The sequence below is a fragment of the Corapipo altera genome, unplaced genomic scaffold (assembly GCF_003945725.1).
Source record: "Corapipo altera isolate COAL_440 unplaced genomic scaffold, ASM394572v1 301, whole genome shotgun sequence".
In the NCBI taxonomy this organism is placed as follows: domain Eukaryota; kingdom Metazoa; phylum Chordata; class Aves; order Passeriformes; family Pipridae; genus Corapipo; species Corapipo altera.
The window spans coordinates 3,620,980-3,636,317 of record NW_020884926.1 but is presented as its reverse complement, the minus strand read 5'-3'; the positions used below and the strand labels follow the sequence as shown (position 1 = coordinate 3,636,317).

At 47.5% G+C, this 15,338-nt stretch overlaps 1 protein-coding gene across 1 annotated transcript in view; it reads right to left on the bottom strand.

Moving 5' to 3' along the window:
• Positions 1-8,182: 8,182 nt before the first annotated feature.
• The window catches only part of PEX14 (peroxisomal biogenesis factor 14), a 71,554-nt gene continuing 64,398 nt past the window's right edge, over positions 8,183-15,338 (bottom strand). The window contains exons 7-9 of the mRNA XM_027658005.1: positions 14,961-15,058; positions 11,752-11,843; positions 8,183-10,046 (exon numbers count right to left, since the gene is read on the bottom strand). Coding sequence (XP_027513806.1) covers positions 9,581-10,046; positions 11,752-11,843; positions 14,961-15,058 — 656 coding nt within the window. The 3' untranslated portion in view covers positions 8,183-9,580. The remainder of the gene's footprint in view (positions 10,047-11,751; positions 11,844-14,960; positions 15,059-15,338) is intronic.

Genomic DNA, 15,338 nt, shown 5'->3' with positions numbered 1-15,338 from the left:
CCTCGTTGCTCTGCTGCAGCTCCCAGCCATCCTGTTTTCAGATGTCATTATCTGAACACGCTCCTAATCCGACCTTGGAGCGCAGAGGTTTGTTCTCACTGGAGCTCTGCCCACAGCACATGGAATATTTACATGGCCGTGTTTCCGGGGGGGGACAGGGGACAGGAACGACACGACTCGCTGCTTGAAAGCTCTTGCTGGAACTTGCCTGCTCTCTGTGGAACTCTGATTGCACTTCATAAAAGAATGACTAAGTCAGGGGGGAAGCTGCAAGCTGAGCAACCAAAGTCTCACTATCACATTCATTCCAAGCTGGTGCTGGTGCAGCTCTGCACCCACAGCCCCTGCACTTGGTGAGCCCTGGGAAGCATCAGACACCAGGCAAGGCCACTTGTTCTAATGTCAGGACAAAAACTGGGCAGTTGCTGCTGCTACTGTACTTTGATACCTCGAGTGTACCCAGTAACAGCATTTTTTGTGAGAGCAGCACTCACAAGTCACACACAGCCACAAAACCACACTGCCTGTTTCACATGAGACACTGGATATCCCCTCTTCAGTCTCCTGCAGCACCCACCAACACAGGCACCCACGGCAGAGGATCCCTTGGCACCAGCCCAAACACAAACTCAAACAGCAGCACTGCCTTCCCCTCTCCAAACAATTCAAGACTTTAAACCAACAGAGGCAGCAGAAGTTCAATCGCCTCAAACATAAACAAGCAGCATCCAAGGTATTCCAGGACATGGAATGGGAGAACAGAAGGTTGTGCTGCTGCTTTCAATCATCCTGGTTTTTAGATGTCATTAACCAAACATGCCTGGTCCAGCCTTAGCTCATGGAGACCTGTCCTTGTTGAAGCCAGAAGGGCCAAGAAGGACAGAAATAAAGAGAGTGTTGGTCAAAACCGAAGGTAACTGCCATCACTGGGGCTTAGAAAGACAACCATCACTGTTCATCCAAGAGCTTCTCACAGACAGTCCAGCAACAGCATTTCCAGAGATCACTAGGAAAACAATCCTTTGGGTTACTCTCTCCCTATGTCCCAGGCCCAGGAGGAACAGTTCTCATACTGCAGCAGGCAGCTGTTTAATTTGCAGGAATCTTCCTTACAAGCTCTCACCAGCTCCAGCCCTGACTGCCTTCACTCAGCACCATCTGACAGGGGCTGTGAGGACCAGCCCACAGAGCAGTGGGTGCAGAGCTGCACCTGACACAGAAATACTCCTCATGGCTGAGCACAGAGTGAGTAAAGCATGTGTGACTCAGGAGGAGATTTACTCCAGGAGCACAATGCCTCCTGCACCCCGACAGAAGGAAATTCAGAATTCTGGTGCTCACTGGTACAGAGGAAAAGCAGCTGTGATGGTGCACAACATGTGCTGGGCAGAACTTGGAGCTTGCAGGGACCAGTGCCCAGCACTGGCTTCCCAAGGCACCGTGACGTTCAGAATGACCCGGAGACTTGCCAGGGAAACAGGTCTGTTAAACAATGGAGAAAGAATGGACCGAGCCAGCTGTTGGTCCTGCCCATGTTGCTCAGGTAAGGGAGCTAAGAGAGAAACCATTAATAGGTAACAACAGGCTAAGAGAGAACAAAGGCCTTGAGAGTTCCTGGAAAAGTATTTTCACTGTGCATTGGGTACAATGACACAAAGCAAGAGAGGAGAATTATGACACAGACGTGAACAAGAGAATGAGGACCAAATGTTTAAAGCAAAGACCTTCACTTGACTTCTAAAATTTCCTTCACAGTTCTGCACAAACCCTTTCCAAGAAGGAAGGTTCTGAACCACCAATCCTGCAGTAAGGTACATACAGACTGCATCAACTACTTGAGTCACAACGGAGCTTTGCATTGGCACACGGGCACAGAACTGTGCTCACAAACCTGCAGGTGCCTTTTTGGAAGGCCACAGGAAGCCCTTTTGAAAAAACAGCTCTGGGGAAAGGGAAGGAGAGAAGCTACAGCCAAAGCTCTCTCCTCCCCAGTCTGCATACAAGACTGAAGCTTTCAAACATGACAATAAAACTGCACATCATCTTCAAGAGCAACACGAACTTTAGGGAGTTCTCTGATAGTCATTGAGCAGCTTGTACCTTTTCTGAACAAGAGAAGCATGCGGGTTGTCAGGAATGTCTGTGGAGTTTCACGTACACTAATAAATAAATAATTTCTGTCTTTCTTTACAAATCAAGGCAGAACTTTGCTGAATATGACCAAACTTGGAAAGGGGAGAGGATGTGTGAATACATCTGTACACCAGACTTGCACATTCACAGCCACAGTAAAATACCCGGGTTTGCCCAACACTGGGACAAGGAAAGAGGCCAGTTTTGGTGCAAGCATGTGAAGGAACTGCATGTGTGATGTCTACTGCACCTAGTGCATTTTATGGCTATCTATAAAGAGTAAGGTTAAGGAAGATGCTTTTGAGTCCTGTGACAGGCACTGTGATGTGGAAATCCAACGTTCAGGCAGGAAGCCCTCTCTTTTTGGGTCTCTGACTGCTGTCCTGGACAAACTGCACCAGTACCCGAAAGCCGACAAGACCCAACTCCAGAGGCAACAATCCCAACCAAAGGGATGAGGGCAAGGAGGGGAGAAAGGCACTGAAAAACATTTCTAGGTACAGCAGGTGCTGGAAGGGATGACAAGTTCTTCATGCCAGCCCTGGGGCAAGAAGTGGATCACTGGAGTCCCTCAGACACACCTTCCCTCACAAGGGCCAAGCACCACTCAGATGGGAACATGGTCCCTCCAGGGGCAGATTCCTTCCCGTTCCCTGGGGAAGGCTGGGTGCCCTGCCCACCCCCCTCTTGCCCTTGCCCCTCAAGTGCCCCAGGCCCATCCTGGCTGAGGAGGGGTGGCCAACAGAGGCAGCTTCCCTCCTTCCTTTTGCTCTTTTTTGGCAGGGAAACTCTTAAACAAACAAATGAAGAAACACTGAGGATTTAAGTAAACAGCTGAAGATTTATCTGACAGGCAGACTGAGCTGTTCCCTGCCCCCTTCCCTTCCCACAGGGCTGGGTGCTGCCCTGTGCTCTCTGCAAAGCCAGGGACCAGCAGCCTGTGCCCCAAGCCCCCGCTGCCGCCGGCAGCCCCACAGACCCTCCTGGGATCCCAGGGCACAGCCAAGCTCTGCCTCAGTGCCACAGCTCTGCATCCCACACACTGAGGAGGACACAACAAAGCCTTCTGGTCTGGCCAGAGCCAGAGAGCCCTTGGAGGGAAGCAAGTGCCTTCATTCAGGCACTATCCCAGGAAGAGCCAGCAGTGCCCACAAGAGGGAAGGGAACCAGCCCTGGCCTGTGGCACCACATCCATCGGTCTGTGCCCAGGACAGAACCTCTGACAGAGCTGCAGCCCCTCCACATCCACCCCCGCTGCTGGGGCATCCATCACGAGTTCCCACTGTTTCACACAGATCAGCAGGCTCTGCCTGTGGGTTTCAGGGCTGGGGGAAAAAGGAGGTAAAGAAAGAGGTGCAGCAGTGGGATGTTCCAGTGTCAGGCTGCACCAGGCTCATTCTGGGGAACAGCCAGGAGGGAGCCCCAAGCTCCATCTCACACCCAAAACTGTGGAAGTGCTGTTATCACTGCACAGGCACAGAAGCAGACAGGTAAGCAGGGAAGCAGTTACACAGCAATGGGATCTGCTGCAGACACTCTGAGAGGGCAGGAAGCAAGTAATAATTCACCTGCACTGGAAAGCTGCAGCATTTAGCACCCAGCCCTTTGTGCATACCCAGCTCAGCTGAAACTGCTTAAGGAAAGCAAATCTGTTCAAAGAGATGGAAGAATGTCCACCCCAGAATTTGCTCTGGTTCAATTAAATCAGTTAAAGAAATTAATTCTGAAGAGGTGTTACTCTAGGTGCACACAGACAAAACCTCAGTAGTAGCCACAGAAGCAGGGGATAAAGTTGGAAAGAGCCAACTGTTAGAAAGGGAAGAGATGAGGAGACAGGCATGAGGGAAGGCTGGAAAACCAGCACCAGGGATGCTGCACAGAACAGCCATGCCAAGCAAAGGGACTGACAGACAGACAGGCTGGCAAAGGGACAGGCACAGAAAGGAAAACAGGCAACAAAGAAGCTGGTTGTACTCCGAGATCCCCTGAGTCAGCCCTACCCAGCCAGTCACCTTCTCATGCAGGACACACAGTCCTAAAGAAAAGCAAGTATTTTACCTAAAACAGAAAAAAATACAGTGTCAACCTCCCTCCCCCACTCCCCTTCAGGCTGTTCTTGCAGCCAGCATCATAAAACATCTCTCATTATTTGTGCAAATATAGAAAAAAAATAAAATCCTGAAGGATGAAATCCTTCAGCAGATGCAGGGAAGGAGGCTTTGGTAGGAACACAGGATGTTTTTGAAGATGCTCCATACTGTAAGTAACCCCTGAGCAGTCCTTGCAAAGCATTTGGGGAGATTTTTAGCCTGAAAGACACTTTACAAAAATAAATTGTAATTGAGTTTTAATAATCTTCCCCTTTTCAGAAAGGGCCTGACAGATGCTGCCTAGTGCTCACTTCTGCCCCATTTCAAATATTTTTACCTTATTTGGATGAAATATATTATTTTTCTAATGAAAGGAGGTTTGTTTTTTTTTTTTTTCCAACGAGCTGGTTTTCCCTTCGTCCAGCTGGTGCCTTTATTAGGTTAGTGCTTGCTCCCTTTTGGGGATGGGATTGTTTTTTTCCCTGAGCTGGGACAGACCATGCCAGCCCCTCAACCTACAAGTGCAGCTCAGAGCTTGGACTGCACAGCAAGTGGAGGAGTCAGGACCTGACCTCCATCTTCCCCATACCCCAAAATTCACCTTAGGCACATTTCCATTATTTTATTTCCTTTTAAAGAACATAAATAGTGGTAAGAGTCAGCCCCTCATCAGCATAATAGGCAGACACAGCTCCAAAGGTGCCTACCAAGGCTGACTCCTGAGGAAGCAGCAGAGTCTGGGGATAAGACAATAAAAGGGAAAATGAAAAAAGCTGGAAGGTCTCTCCTGTGACCTTAGGTAAATAATTTCCTGTTTCACCTCCCAGCATCCCTTTATTTATGTTTCCAATCCCTGGAGGCCAAGCCCTTCTCTTGCTTTGCACTTGCACAGCACCCAGTGGTCTGAGAGGTCCAGTCCAGGCTGGAAGACTCTCCAAGCTCAGCACCAGTTTTTGGTGTGCAGGGTCACCACCACAAACAATTTGTGCTTAATGTAAAGCACCACCACACAGAAAGGACCTTCCAAAGCTTCCTGTGGCAAACATGTTCTCCACAGCCTGCTGGGTGTGCAGGGTCTGATCAAGCACGGAGACCTTGACTGGAACACAACAGGTCTGCAACAAAAAACTACTCTGGACCTGCTGCCTGAGCCTTTGTTTTCCCCCAGCATGACACTGCCCCAGCACAGGAAAAGCAAAGGCAGCCTCCATTCCTACAGTGGGCACTGCAAATACAAGCACCACGGACTGGGATTTTCCACAGCCCTTCCACCAGCACACACCAGGATGGACCTGCTGGCAACCAACAAACCCCAGAGCAGTGAAAATGCAAAATCAAGACAAAATCAAGAGAGAGCATAGTTATAAAAAGCACTTACTTGCCAGAAGAACTTGAGCTGGAGCAAGCAAAGAGCAGATCTGAAATGTCTCCAGGCTGCTGCAGGTGCTGGGCAGCTCCTCACTCACCTGGGCAGCTCCTCACTCACCTGGGCAGCCCAGCCCTCAGGGTCAGTGGCTACAACAGGGGCTGGGGCTCGTCAGGGTCAGTGGCCACAGTGGGTGGTGGCCAGGAGGGGCTGGGGCTCTCGTTCCAGGGCACAGGGTCCATGGGGGTGGGGGGGGTGTGAGCCGCAGGGCAGCACAACACCTGCTTCCCAAAGTTGGCTTCCTCAGCAACTTGTCTGTGTCACAGCTCTGTATTTATCATACTCTGTGTTTTTTACCAGCATGTGTGAAATCCAAGGCACACTTACAAGTAAAATACTTTGCAAAGTCATCCTCTTCCTTCTGATCCCAAACACTGTTCGGTTACACCCCCAACACACAAAAGACAATTAAAAAACATTCTTCCTGCTCTTGACAAAGACACACACAGGACTAATTTGTCACATCGGGGGATAAGGAAGGTTGGACAAACATGATCAGGAGATGTCTCTCTTAACCCTTTCCCCCTTGGTCACATTTTTTGAGTTGCCCATATTTCTCTTGCAGGTATTGGAATGGGAGCTTTTCTATTCTTGAATTACTGGGAAGCACCAGCCTGATATTGTTTCCTCTAGGAGAGAGCACAGGCTCACAGGGATTTACCAAAACGTGCCCAGACTTCCCTCATCTGCTTTCTGTAATCTATGAAGAAGCTATAGAAACCATGTTACAAACCCACTGAACTCACTCTCTGGGGGGTTACTCTTCTCCTGTGTAAAATACAGTAAAAATAAGAGTTCACAGTCAAAGTACTTGAATGAGCCAGGTGGTGGGGAACTGCTGCTGCTGTCTTGTTCTGCAGAAAAAAATGTTCCCTACCTGGTCATCTTTCAGCTAACAGGATGAATTCTCAGTGCCAACTGGCCAGTGGGGTAAACATTTCACAGGGCAGCTAAGGAGGTTTTTCTTCTAGCAAAAAAAAAAAAAGAAAAAAAATCACAAGTTAGCAGTCAGGTTACAAGGACCAAAATCCTCTCCCTACAACTGTTGCTATGCTGTAAAGACAAGGAACAAGAGACAGAGGAATAAAACTGGTGATTCAAGACAGTACCTGCTGGACAGAAGGTCTGGCTTCTTCCAAATTCTCTGCTGGTGGGTTAGATCTCTTCAACAAATACACAAACACCCCATCAGCAGCCAGAGGCACAGAGTTAAATTTTTTGAGCAATAATGGCCTGGATGGAGTTTTCTGGGATTTATCAGGTTGGAGAAAGGAAAAACAGTGATCTACAGAATTGGTAAAGGCAGTAAGAAGGAAAAAACTAAGGGATAGAAAAGAGCAGTTCGAGAAAACTGCCTTTTACTCTGCACCAGAAATCTTGAGGTAAATGAATTGAACATTGGCAACATGGAGGAAAAGGGGGGAAAAATGAACCCACAGGGATGGCTGCACTGTAAACCTCGTAAGTCACTCTGCAAGGCACATACCTCAGCAACATATTTTCCACATTTCACCAACTGCTGTTGTCCAGGCACTTTCTATTTTCAAAACCTTCTATGTATATAAAATGTACACAGGCAGGACAATACTTTTTCATCACACCCCTGCATTCGGCCGTGTTTTCTTTTCACGAGGATTCTTGGCTTGGAGAAATGCAAAGTGCCATCTCTTAAGAAAAGCCTGGCCTTTTAAACACTTTCAAATTTGCCCTGTTTTAGCTAAACGTGACGTTCTTTGTGAACGTTAAACAGTGGAGAGAGAGACTGAGAGGGAGAGGGAGAGAGAGAGACACACACACACTCACTCCTGGGGAAGATATTCGTCCATTTAAGGCATGAGAAATCATCACATTCAGCAGCAGGTCTAAATACAGTAATATGAAGGTCCCTTTCACTCCCCCTGAGCAGGAAAATGTCACTGTGTACCAGACACCCAAATACTCGGGAATCAAGTAAATCCCTCATTTTTCAGAAGGGAGCCAAATCCTTCTGTTGAACAACGATGGGACTGTAGTAGCTACAAATTACTTGCTGCACTCCCTTCCCTTCAGTGGCTGCTGGATTGGGATGGCAGGGTTAGACCAGTCATGGGATCCAGCACAGCATTCCCTCCCAGCAGATAAGGCCGAGGGGCCGTGGGATATCTCACAGGCTCCCTTCAGCACCTCCTGCTGCCGGGGTGGAAGGAGCAGGACGCAGCATTCCACACCCTGCAGAGCCTCCTGCTGGGAGCCAAGGCAGCAGAACAGCTGCATTTCACTGCCCAGGTGATTGATCTGCCCATCCCAAGCTCTGCACCATCAGACACAGCCCAGCACTGGAGCTGTTGGAGCTGTTTATGGTGTACCTGACACTGCTCCCTGCACTGCCTCCTGCTGAGGTCACCTAGGACTGGAGTAGTCACAAAACCAACCACAAACATCCTTCAGAAAACATTTTCAAGGGACTGAATTTCTGTAACCATCCAGTTTCCCTCCCCTAACCACCTCCAATGCATATTTCTCCCCAAAAATAAGAGCCACAGTAATCCAGTGATAGCCTGGTGTTAAATAGTGGTAAGTCATATTTATTACAATTATATACAATCATATTTTATATTTGAAATCTATACATGATCACACAGACGAGCACACTTGCTTGGTGAGGACAGTGAGACTCAGTTGTTACAAGAATTGCTCTGCTAAGAGGTTCTGATGCAGTGAATAATATCATTGGACACCACCATTTTACCAGCTGAGAACACAATGCTGCAAATGAGAGGTTTCAAAATTCACTGGTTTGATTTGTGTATGGCCCCAGCGGGGCAAAAAAAGGCTGGACTGGGCAAGAAGGGCCAGTGGTTAAACCTCAGAGCTGGAGCTGTTCTCTCTGCTGAAGAGACTGCTCTGCTGAAGCAGGTGCCTGTCACTGGAGAGATACAGGTCTGAGCTAACCATTTAAGGTTGGTTTTCTTCTCATTTAGAGAGAAAAACAGGCTAAAAACCATTGCAAACATTCAGAATTAACCAACTATTTCAGCATCTGATATATCACCCCATTCATTTATTCATTTGTTCATTCAGGGCAGCTACAAATAAAATGTAAGATGTCAAAAACCAATGGGAGCTCCTTGTCTTTGGAGGAGGAAGGGTAATAATTGGGATGAGTGGAGTCAACTTCTTTTAAAGCCTTCTTTTACTGGGGAGCAATCAGCAACAAAGCCACCTGTTCCCATGGATTTTACTGTGGCTCTGACACCTGGACTTGGTCCCTAGTAAGAGGCCACTCTGATGAGTGTAAGCACATGGGGTGGAAATAGTGTTCTTTGGACCCCACAGAAATTTAGTGTTTTTAGATACTAGGTAGTTTCAGGAATCTGAGGCTTGGCATAAGGTTTGGAAGAGCCAAGACTGAGGTCTGGTGAGGAACTCAGGGTTAAAACGCTCTTTTTTTTTTTTTTTTTGGCAACAGAATATCAAGTAGTTTGAGAAATAAAACAGAGGGTTTATTCTGGGAAACAGAACTGGTTTGGGCCTTATGTGGGGATTAAAGGCTTGTGAAATCAAGGAGCTCAGGACAGATTTCTGAAGTTGGATAGAAGGGCTCTAGGATGCAGCAAGAGGCTGACTGTTTGAGGAGAGATGGTGTTTTTGCAGGAGGGCTGATTCTGTAGCTGTGGTGCATGGTAAGGCGATCGGTCTTCCAGCCCAGCAGTGACCCCAGCTCACGGGAGGAGGTCTGGGAGGGGAGAAGAAGCCACTGCAACACTGCAAAGCCCTGTGGTGAAACAGGGCCCACCTTGTTCACCAGGCAATCGTGACCCTGCTCGAGGTCAGTCATGGGAGAATCACTGGAGGGGATGGTAGCACTTCTCTCCACAAAACGGGAGAGGCACTGGGACAGTGCAGCAGGCCAGGGAGGATGGACAGCAGCAGCAGCAGCAGCCAGGGTGCCTTAGTCAATCTCATTCTCATTGCTGGCTCCCTCAGGTCTTCGTAGCTTCTCCACTTGCTCATTAATCTGACCATCCCCTCCTCGCCGGTCCTCAGTCTGGACACCCAGACACTCCTCCTCATCCACGTGGCTGACATCGTCATCCTCATCATCCTCTTCCTCCTCTTCGTTCCTTTTGGTTTCCCTTTTCTCCTCCTCCCCCTGCACCTCCATCCTCACCTGGCTGGTGACGTCGATGACGGCCTTGGTGGCCTCCTCGGTGCTCAGCAGGTGGCAGCTGACCTTGGAGCCCTCGGGGCTGTGGTTCTCCTTCACTGGGGATGAGGTGGTCGACTCGTTGCTGACTGGGGAGATGTCACTGCTGCTGTTGTGGTTGGCAACGACGGGGTTGGAGGGTGAGCTTGGCTTCACCGGGATCTGCCACGATGGGATCTTAGGAGCCGAAGGGGAGGGAGGGAACTGCCTCCTTGGGGAGGGGAAGAGGGGAAAAGAAGGAGAGAAAGGGGTTTTTATTAAAAATACCGAGAGGTTATCATTAGAGAGAATGGCATTTGCACTGGGGAAGTCACGTAAAGCAGGACTGAAACTGCAAGTCTCTTTGCCATAAATGAACAAAACCAAGGCCACTTCGCTTCTCCAGCCAGATTCTCAAAGTGCTTTACAAGCACCCAGCAATCGAGCCTGTATGCAAGGAAAATATCCCAGCTGGGCAATCTGAAGCACTAAAATGATCTGATTTGGTCATTTTCACAGAGTAAGCCAGCACTCAGGAATGCTGCCTGAGAAAAGGCATGGGTGTCCCTTCATAAAACAATCACTAGTTAATTGGAAAACTCCCACTGGAGCAAGAAGTCAGACACACCAGGTCCTTGTGCCCGAGCCAAGGAATTTCACCACCTGGCTCTCACCTCCACAGTGATACACCACTATTGCATTCTGGCTCGTGGCAATCCAGAGCCTTTCTCCCAGTCCCAGCAGGCACTTTACATGTTTGGGCCATGCCCTGGCTGCCACAAACTGGTTCAGCTCCTCTGACTTGAATGGAGTCACACCAGCTGGGAAAGCTGGCTGCTCTGTCTCCAAGTCCTTTCCAGGTGGCTTTATGGATACGACAGTAGCAAAATAATGCCTGTGAGGAGAATCCGAGCACCAGACAGGACAAATCTAAGTGCAAGGGGAGTACTGTTGCCCTCAGAGTCATCCACCATGAAGAGCAAGGCAAAAAAGCATGTCTGATCCAGTACTCCCCACACACCCTCACCTGTGTGTGTGGAAAGTGGGAGTCATCAAGTAACACTCTTCCCCCAGCAGTAAGGCTGGTATGACCCAGCTTAACAGACAGGAACTTAATGTGTGTCCTCAGTCCCTGAGAGCTTCCTACCGAGACTCCTGGGAGGAATGAGAGGTGTAGCAAGAATCTAAAAGGATATTAAAGACAATATACTTTTCAGACTTCTGAAAAGCCCACTTGCTGAGATCCAGAACGTGTTCAGTTCAATCTTAGACCGACCTTTGAAGTCCATCTCTTAGGAAACAGATGACTTGAGAAGACTTAGTTCCAAGTAGAAGGAGGGAAGGGAGTCAGATCTGAGGGAAGGGATCAATAGCTGAAAAGCTGGATAAACTCTTAATTAACATACTTGGAACAAAAAGAATTTTCTCAAGAACTGAGATCTGATCCCAGTTCTCATGACTGTCCCACAGGCTAGGATTTCTATCACCTCATTTCAGACATCTCCTACACGGTAAGATGCCTATACCCGAGCTATCTGAGATAACCAGGCTCTGCTGTGGTGAGACTCTTTTCATCCTGGTTATGCCCTGACCATGAACAGGCAGAGGTGACTCTTTGTACAACAGAATGCAGGTGTAGATGCAGGCAGTGCCTGAGAGGAGGTGATTGTGGGGAATGGCCCAGAGCTCCTCTACTGCAAACAAAAAGGAAAAATCTTATCAACTCCCCCAAGCACTCTGTGATTTAAGGCAAGTTTGAAAAGCATTTTGAGACCTGCAAATAGAAAGTGACAGTGGAGTGCAAAGTGGTATTATTAAAATAGCAATAACAGGATATAGAGCTAGTTCCTGCTGGAAATGCCTTTCCTCTCCATGACTGAGAGGATTCAGAAAGCAGCCCTTTCCCCACCATGACCTGCTCCCAGGTCTGTCCATACCGGTTCAGGAGGAGCCCTTTTAAAGAGTAGATCTCAGATTTCAGTTCATTAATATTCTGCGACTCCAGGATCCAGTTGGTGGAAGTTGTGGCCTAGAACATGAAAAACAAGACATAAAGATCAAAGTCTGAACTGGACAATGTCACTTGTCATCAATGTCACTTTTTCCTGTGTTATCCTATCTGGGAATCTCGAGTCTATGGATAACATACATAAGCTCTAACATTTAAAACCTCTCATATCTGAGCAAAACAACTTCCACAATACAGAAGGACCTGAACAAATCACCACAATGATCAGAAATACTAATTGTCTCAAGGTGCCAAGACTACTCAAATATTTGCTATGTGTTTGGGGGACTAACTAATCTTGTTTCCAACATCCCATGCACAACCACTGCTGAAGCATCTCAAGGGGCCACTTCTTTTTCCAGAAGTACTTATGAGAATTCAGACAAAGCTGGGTCCACATAGGATGTTTTCCACCAACATATCAGAAAGAGAACAATACACAAAGAGATAAACTAAATCATTTGGCACTGACCTAATGAATTTCTATAGAAGAACTAGAGTTAGGATCCTGAACAGCTGTGGGAGTTGCACTGAATCAGGTCCTTTACTCCTTCCTGTGACTGCATTTAGCTGAGGCAACACATTCAAATATCATATATTAACAACTATTTTAAAACCATTTGTTCATTTCTCCTAAATCATGAAAGAAAGAATCGATTATCTGCACTCTGTGGTGTTTAGAGGTGGGCTGATAAATCAGTGCTTGAAAGTTGCAAAAATCTTCCCTTCCTGGATGTGAAGAATTAGAGCTGTGCTGGAGTTACCAGGCTGGACCCCCAGCAGCAGCTGGACTAGGCTCTGTCTCTTGGATATTTCAAGGCAGTCGATGCAGTTTGGTGGGGAAAAATGGTAAGTAACTCCTGGAAGCCTGGTACAGCTGCTGTCAGCACTGCATCAGAATTGCCACGGGATATCAGGCAGAAATTAGAGCAAGTAACTGAGCAGAATATGCTGCAGACAATACTTTTGGCATTCTTTCTTTTAACCCTTTCGGGACGTTGAGAAATGGGAGGGACTTTTCTTAAAGACAGATCACAGCCTATGGTTCCCCCATCCTATTGCTCCAGCAGCTCCTGTAGCTGTGGGAGCAGAGCACACTCATGCCTGGCACTTCCCACAGTAATTTCTGCTAAAAGCCATTTGGAATGAACCCATTTGTGAGCATCGCTCCAGAGATACTTCTAATAAACCCCGTGCCAAAGGAAGCCAGGGCTGGAATAACACAAATCTCCTCCTCAGCAGTTCCTACTCCATGTAGCCAGAACTGGTTGTTCCTACTTATTCTTTAAACAGACTTCAGCTGGTGCTGAGTAACCCTGAGCACCTTCACAGCCAGCACTGCTCACAGGGACTTCTGGGCTCTGACCCCAGACTGCTGGGAGAGGCTGGGGCTGTAGGAGCTGGGATATACACAGATGCCTCCCCTTGGGATTCACACTCCCAGCCCTCAGACAGCAAGAATCCAGGAGCCACTGTTCTGGCTTTCCAAGACCTTGAAAGCTACGGCAGCACATTAACAAGGGAGCGATTTCCACTCACTGGCCTGCAAAGGACTCAAATTTCCGAAACACATATGGTGCCAGATGCCTAGGATTTAGAAATAAAATCTGACATCTGGGGCTTTTTAGCCAGTCTCTTTAAAAACAGTTGTAGAAAATTGAAGCCTTGAATTTTTATGTACGTTTTTTAATTACTTAAAGTCCCTCTTTTTAATTTTTTACAGCATGCCAGTAGGAGTTTGAAAAGCAGATATAAAAACTTACATTACAGCTGAGAAAACACAGCTTTTATTCCTTGGTTTGTGGGGTTGCCCAAGTTTTTCTTTGTACACATGAGGTTTAGATATCATAACAATGTGTGCTACCATTTCAGTGCAGGGGGTAGAGAGGGGGGAGGAAAAACTTTTTCAAGACTCTCTAAACCACCAAGACTCTTATGGCCTTTTTCCTTCTTAAAGCTCAACATGTGTTCTTAATCTTAACACTTAAGACCTGAAAACAGTTTTCCAATTTCCGGACTGGCTCCAGGCCACTGTCAGGCCACAGTTCCCAAGGAAAATTGAAGCAGAGTGTTGTGGCCATAAACTGGCTTTCATGGTTGGGTTTACAGCTGTGCCACTGAGGGATTCCTACTGTACAGTGTGCACAGCACAGAGTCAGCTGTGGCCCACCAGTGACACACCATCAAAGGGCCTGTACGAGATTAAAGTGTAGGGAAGGGGGAGAAGACAATTCCTGCTCCAGGTAGAAGGCTGGAAGCTTTGCCTGAATGATTTCACAGGAAAATCTCTCCCTGCCCAGAGACTGGACCCTGAAGAATCCCAGGTTTGTGAGTCAAAGGAAGGCTTCATCTCCATGTGACTGGTTCAAATCCACCCCACCTCACGTGTCATCCACAGTTTCTGTCTGTAGAATGCTTAAGCCAGTGGCTGCAAAGTACTCTGGAGATGCAAAGCACTAATTCTCATTGCCAGAAAGAAAATCAATTTTGGTTAAAAGTGGTTACTTTATTTACACATGTAACAACACCAACTGGTCAGAACTGATGGTTTTATTGGCAGGGTCAAGTCAGGAGTCAAGGGGAATGGGTCACTGTGTGTCACTAATGGGGTTGTGATGAGACTGAGCTGCCCAAAATCACTGGAACAAGAACCCAGATTGTAAGAATGATGGACCATTACCTGGCCTGGATCTGAGCAAGTGACTTAAATACAGTCCTTCAAGTGTATGCTTGTCTGAACAGGATTAAGTCACTGTTTTGAAAAGTGACTTAAGAGACAAGAGAAACAGAAACATGTAAAATTACATATTACACACAAACAAAACCTCTGCACAACTGGTCAGTGGACTAACACCACAATTATTTCATCTCAAATGCACTGCAGAAGATGAGAACAAGTGTGAGGCCTCAGACACAGGTGCTGCATCCAGAGCTACACAGCAAAGCCCCCTCCAAAGTCAGACTGTTTCACTGAGTACCCAACCCACAACCAGTGCTTTAACCAGACCTCCCATGGACAGATGCAGAGGAACTGGCTGGGGATCTGACAGGGCTGATGGCTGCATTGTGAACCCCACAGGTGCTTTCCATGTGCCCACTAAAGAAGCCATGTATGTTCCATCCATGTGGTGGATATACCTTAGAAGCAGCCAGCTCTTGGGTGAGGTCCTGGATTTTCTGTTGTTGCTGGATTAGCAGCTCCTGGACAGCTGCTAAAGTTGTCTGTAACTGAGTCACTGTGAAGGAAAAAGCAGGAGAGTCAAAGTGAGATACATGCACATACACACTCACACACTCCTTTCCTGCTGTCTAGCTGCAGAGATGCCTCTATTCCTACTGTATTTAATTTATCTATGCCCGCCTGCTCACTTTAATCCATATGATTTATCTGCACTACGGGTAATCTACCTGCACTGCATCTAACCTCCAGTATTTCTAGTTTATCTTTCCATTGTATAGATGTCTATAGCCCACAGTATATCCGTCCAAAACCTCTCCCTTCTAATTATATTGGTT